Below are 8,680 nucleotides of genomic sequence, written 5' to 3'. Positions count from 1 at the left end.
CGGCGCTGCGAGGGGAGTCCGGGGAGCCCCCGGCGGGTGAGCGCCCCAGCACCGCCTGGCGCAGCGGGCCGGGCCCCGGGCGGGGAGCCGCCCGCGGGCTCTCCGCGCGGTTCCCCCCGCATTTCACGTAGCGCCGAGGAGGACGGACCGGAACGGGAATTGCAAGCCCCGTCCCCGATGCGCGGCGGCGGCAGAACCAGCAGCAGCAGCAGCAGCATCGCCCGGCTCCGGCCCGCGGGCCCCGCGCCGGGCTGTCGCTCAGCGCCTCGCCCGCCGGGGGGAACGGCGCGGAGCGGGCGCAAGGCGCACATGGAGCGGCCGGGATGAGGAGGCGCGGTGGGGCGGGCCCGACACCGCCCGTCCCCGGCCCGGCCGGCGCACGTGGTGGCGGGGGGCGAGGGCCGCCCCTCCCTGCCCGCCTCCACGGCGCGGAGGGGCGCGCTGTGCCGCGGCGCCGGCAGCAGCCCTCTTCTCCTTCTCCTGTGTTTTGGGTTTTTTTTTTTTTGGGTTTTTTTTAATGAACTCTTGCTTAGCAAATTGCGCGTGATGAGCTCATGATGCCGCGCCCCCCCCGCCCGGGCTGGGGCAGGCAGGGGGACGTGAGGCGGGCGGGCGCGGCCAGCGGCGGGGGCTCTGCGCGGCCAGGAGGAGAGGGGGGAGCTCTCGGTCCCACGCTGTTTACTGGACTCGGGTTGTGAGGCTGTTCCATCCTTTTTCTTTTTCTAATATATATATATATATACATATATATGTCTGTATATATATATATTTATTTATTGCCCCTCTCCCGCTGCGTGGCGGGTTGTTTGCCGCTCTGTTCGCAGGTGGGTCCATGAACTCCCCCAAGAGCGGCACGGCCGCCGCGCAGCGCCGCGCCGGGGCGGGGGGAGCGGCCGCCAGGTTCGGCCCCGCCGCCGCCGCTGCGGGGGGCGGCCCCGCCCGGGCTCCGGGTGGGCAGGCGTGAGGCGGGCGAAGTTTCTCCGCCGCGCCGGGCCCCTCCGAGGGACTGCGGGCAGGGAAGAACCTGGCCCCGCGGTGCTGGGGGAGCTGACACCGCCGCCGCCAGCAGAGCAGCCCGGCTTTGGCCATGAAGAGGAAACAGAAGAGGTTTCTGCAAATGACGCTGCTCTTCACCGCGGCTCTGATTTTCCTGCCTGACATCGGCCTCTGGTCTCTCTACAAGGAGAAGCACCTGGTGAAGCCGCCCGAAGCCGCCGAGCCGCAGGTAGGTGCGAAGCCTCCCGGGAGCGGAGCCGGGCGCAGGGCGGCAGCCGCCCCTCGGGGCACGGCCCCGGCTCCGGCCCCCGGCGGGGCTGCGGGGGCCCGGCACCGGCACCGGCCGGGGCGCGGAGCGGCAGCGGCAGCACGTGTGCCTGTCCTACCGCCGCGCAGGAAAGTTGTGAGAGCATCCCAGTCTGCCCGGCTGGGCATCCCCGGGAAGGGCAAGGGGTGAGCGGGAACAGAGGCTGTCTCTGAAATTAGGAGGACGTGGGATTTTGTGTGCTGCGTTGGTGAGCTGAGCGTGATGCTGGGCTCTAATTTTCATTACAAGAAGTGGAGGTTTTACTGCAACTTTTGTTTGCCTGCCTCTCTGCAATACTTCTCGAACTGGTGTGTGGCTGTAGGTCCGCTGAAATTGCTTAGGATCCATGTAGATGTCTTACCACCGAGATTTTTTGTTTCCTCTCCTGTTGTAAATTCGACAGGAGTGATTGGCATTGTTTTTTTCTTTTCTGAATATTACTATTGTGACCTGATGTGGCGACGCTGTGTTAAACTGCTTGTCAGAGTGATGCCACAAAGAACTTTCAAATATTTTCAGTTTACGGTTTTCTCGATCGCTGCTATTAATAAGAGCAGTTGACATAAACTGTTTTTTGCTTGAGTTATTCTACAGCTTGATGGGTTTATGTATGGCTCATAAATCACAGTACGACCTGTGTTAAGTGAAGTTTAGTTTTAGGGAGTTGTTGTAATGCACTTCTTTATAACCCTGCCTGTAATTTACCAAAGCTTGTGTTTGTTCTGTTCAACAGTACAATGCTCCTACACCGTAACTGTCAGTGTAATTTGAATATAACATGAATGTATCATAGATCATTGGTAAGAAATTATGGGATCGTATGATCTTTTAGCTTGTTTACCACTAACATAGCCTTCACATTAGAGTGTATTAGATGGCATCATTTATCATTTTAGTGTATTAGTAGCCTTCATTTCAAGGGTCATCACCCATGTATGGTCAATGGCTTCAATTGCGTTATAACATATTTGATTCTTTGTTAATAAGGGTATCCATTACAGAAGTTAGTCCTCCAAAGTATCATAACTTTAATGAAATATGCTGAATATTACTAGAGGAGGAAGTTAAGGATAGCTTCTTAATTTGAAGCTTACTTTATGTTTCCATGGGTTTTAAAATGCAGTAGGTGTCAGGTGGTAAAATTTAGTTGGAAGTAATTTCTGCTGAAAGAAAATTATACATGATCATAAGTGTCTGTCATTAGTTTACAAGGTGCACACTGCAGTCTTTGCAGTTTCTAATTTACTTTGTGACTTAGGAAAGTATGCAATGCAAATAATGATTACCATGTGTGTTGCATGGCTCTTGAGAACACACATGCCTTGAAATTTCTAATGTTCATGAGTGCACTCTAGGTAGAATATGATTTGATAACACAGGGAGCTTTTCTATTAAAAAAAAAAAAGGTTCTGGATAAAGTGGTATAAGAAATAAACAGCTAAGCATATGTCAAGGACTAGTGAGACTTGCTAATGAGATCCAAAAATTTTTACATCCTAAGTTTTCTGAAAAGGTCTTTGTAGTAGCTTCCTTTTTTCTCTCCTTTTTTTCCCCCCCTTCCCTTTTCTCCCAGTCTGAATACTAATTGAGCAGTAATGGGACTGTTTAATGGAAAAACAATAAAAATGAGCAGTGAAACTTTGAACCTTACAGCTGACTCTAATGTAATTCTGTTATCATGGTAAGTATTGAAATCATGTTGGCAGTGTCATTACTCCGTGAGGATGGAAGGTTGAAGCACGGACAAGTAATGCAAATAGGTTACTTAAGTCTTTTGATGTGCACATTATAACCCAAAATACTTACAAGGAACAGGGATTGAATTACGAGTTTGAGTTGAACTCCCTGAAATATAAAGAAAATTGTAAGACTTCTTTGTGACTACTCTAGAAATGAGGTCATACTAGAAAGGACTGCGTTAGAATTAGTATCCTTGTAGAAATGCAACTTCTTTTTCTCTATTAAGTTAGTAGCAGATGCAAGAATTTAAATACTCAGCACAGTTATTCTTTGCCCTTGAGGGATTCAATTTCTTGATACTTAGTGTGACTTAAAACAAGTTTAAAGGTCAGACCTACTGAAATTGCAGCAGATTTTTCTTATCTATCCCAAGATCATGTTAGGTTACAAAGGTATGTGTATACAATCAGCACATCATGCTAGTGATGTACAGTTGGACTGTTGTGGTGTGTTCTGGCCATGGGAGAGAGGCAGAGCTGTATGTGACTTCAATAACTTAGTTACAGGCTGGTTTTGCTTTCGTGGGTAAAATGAGTGTGTCTAGTTGGTATTCTGACCTTGACAGTAGTGTTTATAAATGTGCTGTCTTGTTTTAAGAACAATTAAATTCATGTTATAGATCATTAGAGATTTTGAGGAGATGGCATGGTGAAATGATGTTTTGACTAGTTTTAAATTAAGCTTTTTTTCATTGCTGAAACAAACATCCCCAAAGTTCCCTGTGAATGAGGGCTCTGTCAGCCTCTCCCAGCACCTCAGCTGCTTGCCACAGCACCGGAGTGAAGGAGGGATGGCAGTCTGATGGAGGAGGTATTGATATCCTGACAGCAGTAAGCAGAGAAGCTGTTTAAAAGCAGTCCACAATGCAAAAATAGTCTGTTTCTATCAATGGTAGAACAGTGTCCCCTGGGGACTGTGTCATTTCCAGTGCCTAGAAGAGGCACTTGTGTTCTTTACTGCTATCTAGAAATTCTAATATGACAAACTAAGTTGACTTTTTTCATGAAAATAGTGCTGCAATAAGTTACATAAGAATTTTTTTTCATTGTGCCAGTTCTGTTTCTGAGTAGAGAAGCTCTTTAGGAAAAATTGAAAAATGAGAAAATGATACAACTATGATTTCAGACAACATTAATGATTTTGATCACTTTACATTAATTCTATAAAAATTATTAATCTCTATGAACCTTCATTTAATATAAACTTTTTAAAGCTGTCATTTTTTCACTTGAGAACTTGATAGGCTTGATTTTTTGTAATTTGGTTATTGTTATTTACTTCTGGTTTATCATATTATTTAAGGTGGAACTTCAAGGGTAAATGTACATGTAAAGGTTCCAAGTTATGTGGTGCAACCTGATTTCTATAAAATACAGTTTGGCATAAATGGTAGACACGAGGAAAAAAAAAATATAGTTTATTTCTAGTTTAATCTTTCCAAGACTGCCTTCCTTGCAATAGTGTGGGACTAAGGGAAATTGAATAGGATATTTTTATTGCCTTTCTAAAAAAGAAGTCTTAAAAATTCCTTAAAACATTATGGTGTCCTTGAGTTTTGATTACATTTTTTACAGTTAGTTCAGCTTTGGAGGGGGAGTTGTTTTTTGTTTTGTCATTGAGATACTATGTATGTGATGCAAGTATCTTGAATGATCTTTTAATAAAAATTCCAAGACCAGGGTGTTTGGTTACTAAATTATGCTGATAAAACTTTTAATTTCAGTTTTGTTTTTTTTCCCTGTGAAGGAAAAGCAACAATTTAGTGTAACCAGTAGGATGTAATCCTGGTCCAAACCTGGTTATCTCATGCTACTTAAAGTTAGTGTTACTTTGTTTGGCTACAGTAGAGCTTTACCCTTGTCTGTTCATACACTGTCACTATATGAAACATAACTTCAAGTAAAAGTACTGAATTTCTTGCAGCAGTTCTCCAGTGTCTGTTATATAGGTATTATATAGGTATTATGATATATGTTTCTTTCTGTTCATATGGAAGTGTGGGTGGTGACTGAAAGGCGAGCAGTCTGGTGAAGTAACCCCTAATATATTTCAACTTCATTTTGTATTTTCTTTCATTTATCACATCCCTGCTTCCTGGTGTCAAGTGTTCTCACTTAAAATTGGATTGAACAGCAGCATCTCTTAGTCACAGTAGCTCTGTAATACTTAGAGGTGCATTAGTGAAATGCCTCATGAGGTATAAAGTAAGGAAAGAAGGTAGATTTCTGGCTTTGTTTCACATATGCTGTGGTGTAGTGAGGGGTGCTGCTTCAACCTCCTGAATGAGGCACTTCCACTGGACAAACTGGCGATGGTGTTGGCCCTTTGTTATTTTTGTGCATGGTGTCCAGAGCAAAGAGCAAAAGCTGTGCTGCGAGGGGGAAACATTGTTCCATGGGATAATCATAGAGCTCTCTTTCCACTGTCCTATGAAGCCTGTGCTTCCATCTGGTTAGCTCCAAGATTACACCTTTCTCATGGGATAGCGAGGTATGGATTTAAATGAACTCCTTAGGATAAGAACTTAGTCCTTACAAGTCCTAGGCCTCTATTGTAGTTGGCAAACAGGCACGAAATCGACTTACTAAGTCTGGTGGTTCTGAAAGTACTGACTTTGTCTTCTGAATACAGAAAGGAGCTTCAGCCTGAATCCTGTCTTGCAAACAGTCATTAGTTTCTCAAGTCTGCGAGAGCAGTGAAAATTTAAATTTACCCAGGAATGTAATGTTTATCACTGTATAGCACACAGGTTCTGATAATCATAAATTTTCCAGGACAGTTAACTCTGTCTACTCACTGTTGATGCCAACAAAGTACAAAGCTTGGGGTAGCAAATTCTGCTTCCGGTGCATAAAAGAAGATCTTGAGAGCACAAAAGAAGATCTTGAGAGCACAACTTTCTTTGCCTCCTCTGTCCCCCCATCTGTATTTCCCTTAATTTTCTGGTTGATTTCAACAGCTGCAAAATCTTGTACAAAATATGGTTTGGTTAGGACATAAATACGCACCTATTTTCTATTATTACACTGTTAGGGCACTGTTGGGTACTTATGTATTTAGTTCCACTGTCTCAATTATTTACTTTGCTTTCACAAAAAAAGTAAACTTATGAGGCAGGAGAGTTTTGTTTCTCTTTAGCAGAGTAGTAAATCAAGTATAGAGTGACAAACAGGCTCAAGTCTACAAAAGTAGCTGCTTGACTGTTGCTGACATTTATTTGTACTATTTTGGGAGAGTACCTGTCAGACCATAAAAAATACTGATAATATGAAGCTTCACTTTCTCAGCTCAGCTTCTATGCATGTGCTGTTCCTAGCAAGCCATCACTTCTCTCCTCAGAGTAGCAGCTGGGACCTGGTGTGTTCAATACTCTTTTATTCTAAGGCCCTGTTAATTTGCTGTGCTGATTGCTGCGCTGGTCTGTCAGCTATAAGAGTTCCTGTACCTGGTATGGGAAAACAGAGCTTAGTGCCTTAGAATGCAGAGCATTAGCAACCTGAGTTTGCCTTTTAGGTGTTTTAAGTCACACAGTTAACATGTAATTCAGTTCTTTTAGCAATATTGTTCATGTATAATTTCATTGCCTTGTATATATTGGAGCCTACAGAGGAAAATATAATATGAGTTCTAAAACCTTTGTTACTTTATTGCCAAAAGTAGTATTGTATCTTAAAACAGTATGCTTCTGTTGTATTCAGTATACCAGAGGGAGCCCTCCTGTGGTTAATTTAATACCTATCAATTTTCAGGAGTGTTACTAAGTAGAGTATGTCTTACAGGATAAAATAGACTGGTTTCTATATTTAATTTGCTTTCTGTTTAACTCAGCATTTGTAATGCATTTCAGCTAATTTATTGTGCATAGTCATTTTGGCTTAATCCAAATCAAAACACAAGATCAAGAAACCTCAGTGCATGCCGATACTTGGACTTGTAGAAAGACTATTGTGATGAAGGGAATTCCATGGCCTTATTGAAGCAGTGGGGTGCAAAATTGCTCAGTTACTAGGAGGGGAATACCTGTTTTTCCCCCCTCACTGGGACACGATGCTCAGTTCTTTCCTGAACTTCCTCATCTCCCTGTGCAAGGAATTTCTCTTGTGTCTGGCTGTAAAGGACTGCAGTGTTACTATAGGTACATCCTGGTCAGGAGCCAGACTGCACAGTGTATGCTATGTGTGTAGGCAGGTGCCTGTTCATGTATAGAAGAAAGAACAATTCAGCTTTTCCCTTGTTTTTAATGCTCAGACAGGTAACTTATGGTCTTTGTTTAGCAATATGCTGATGCACACATTTATAGCAATTGACTGCAGTAAAACTATGTGTGTACTGACTGTTTGCATGGATTTGGGCCAGGAGCAGACATCTTGGCTACTTTAAATTAGTCTGAAAAAATTAATTCAGAGATCAGCAAGTTAAATGCAATGCAATTCAGGAATCCCAAACTAAAATTTCTACACGTGTTGTAAATGTACCTCATGGTCAAATTGTGTTGACTGAAAAAATTAACAGTCACAGTCTTTTAATGGTTTCTTTAAAATATGAAGAAGCTTCCTTAGGAGATGGCAGCCTTCTGAACTTCTTTCTGAGAATTCCAGTGTGTCATGTTTTAACCTTGGCAGGCAAGTAAGCACCACACCACTGCGCTCCCACTCCTATCTCAGTGGGATGGAGGAGAGAATCCAAAGGATTAAAGTGAGAAAACTCGTGGGTTGAGGTAAAGACAGTTTAATAGGTAAAGCAAAAGCCCCACAGGCAAGCAGAAACCACAGAATCAATTGACCATTTCCCCTGGGCAGGCAGGTGTTCAGCCTTCTCCAGGAAAGTCGGGCTCCATTATGCATAACAGTTACTTGAGAAGACAAATGCCATCGCTCCTGTTGTCACCTCTTCCTTCAGTTTTATTGTGACTCTGATGCCATATGGTATAGCATATCCCATTGGTTAGTTGTTTTCAGCTGTATCTTCTCCCAACTTCTTGTACAGCCCCAGCCTCCTCACTGTCAGGGCACTACAAGAAGCAGAAAAGACATTGGTGCTGTGTAAGCCCTCCTCAGCAACAACAAAAACATCCCTGCATTATCCCTGTTTCCAGTACAAATCCAAAATACAGTCCCCTACCAACGGCTGTGAGGAAAATTAATTTTATTCCATCCACAATCAGCATGTAATGTAAATGGGTTTTTGGGGTCAAGCTCTGCAATGGTTCATTGATTTCAACCTGATTTTGACAGTTGTCACATTTGCAAGGGTTTCACTATGTGATATACTTTTCCGGATAGTCTTATTCAAAATATGGCTTCAACAGAGAAATCCTTTCCCTTTTAATTATAAGAACCACCATGGGAGAGACCTGCTTGTGATGGTTTTCTCAAGAGGTAAAGAAGAGGAAGAAAATCTGTTACAGGGATTTAACAGGACTTCATGCTTATCTTTCTAATTTTTCAAATTCTTTACCTTCATTTCCATGATTTTCACACATTTTTCTATGGCATGACTCCAAGTCTATGCAAACACCTAGTGACTCAAGTCAGCTATTTAATCACCAAACTAGTAACAAAGAGAATTGCAGGAACAAAAATGACAAAGTGTATGTCCAGCTAACATAGAAATATGTAGGCCACACTATCCCACTCT

At 43.4% G+C, this 8,680-nt stretch overlaps 1 protein-coding gene across 2 annotated transcripts in view; it reads left to right on the top strand.

Annotated features, from left to right (window-relative positions):
• Positions 1–931: 931 nt before the first annotated feature.
• The window catches only part of GALNTL6 (polypeptide N-acetylgalactosaminyltransferase like 6), a 424,227-nt gene continuing 416,478 nt past the window's right edge, over positions 932–8,680 (top strand). The window contains exon 1 of one of the 2 annotated variants that reach the window (XM_086890290.1): positions 932–1,225. In XM_086890290.1, coding sequence (XP_086746416.1) covers positions 1,088–1,225 — 138 coding nt within the window. In that variant the 5' untranslated portion in view covers positions 932–1,087. The remainder of the gene's footprint in view (positions 1,226–8,680) is intronic. The other variant, XM_086890291.1, reaches the window with a different exon arrangement.

Source organism: Cyanistes caeruleus, chromosome 5 (assembly GCF_971803275.1).
Source record: "Cyanistes caeruleus chromosome 5, bCyaCae1.hap1.1, whole genome shotgun sequence".
Classification (NCBI taxonomy): Eukaryota; Metazoa; Chordata; class Aves; order Passeriformes; family Paridae; genus Cyanistes; species Cyanistes caeruleus.
Note: the sequence above shows the minus strand (reverse complement) of the source record. Positions and strands in the feature narration are given on the sequence as shown.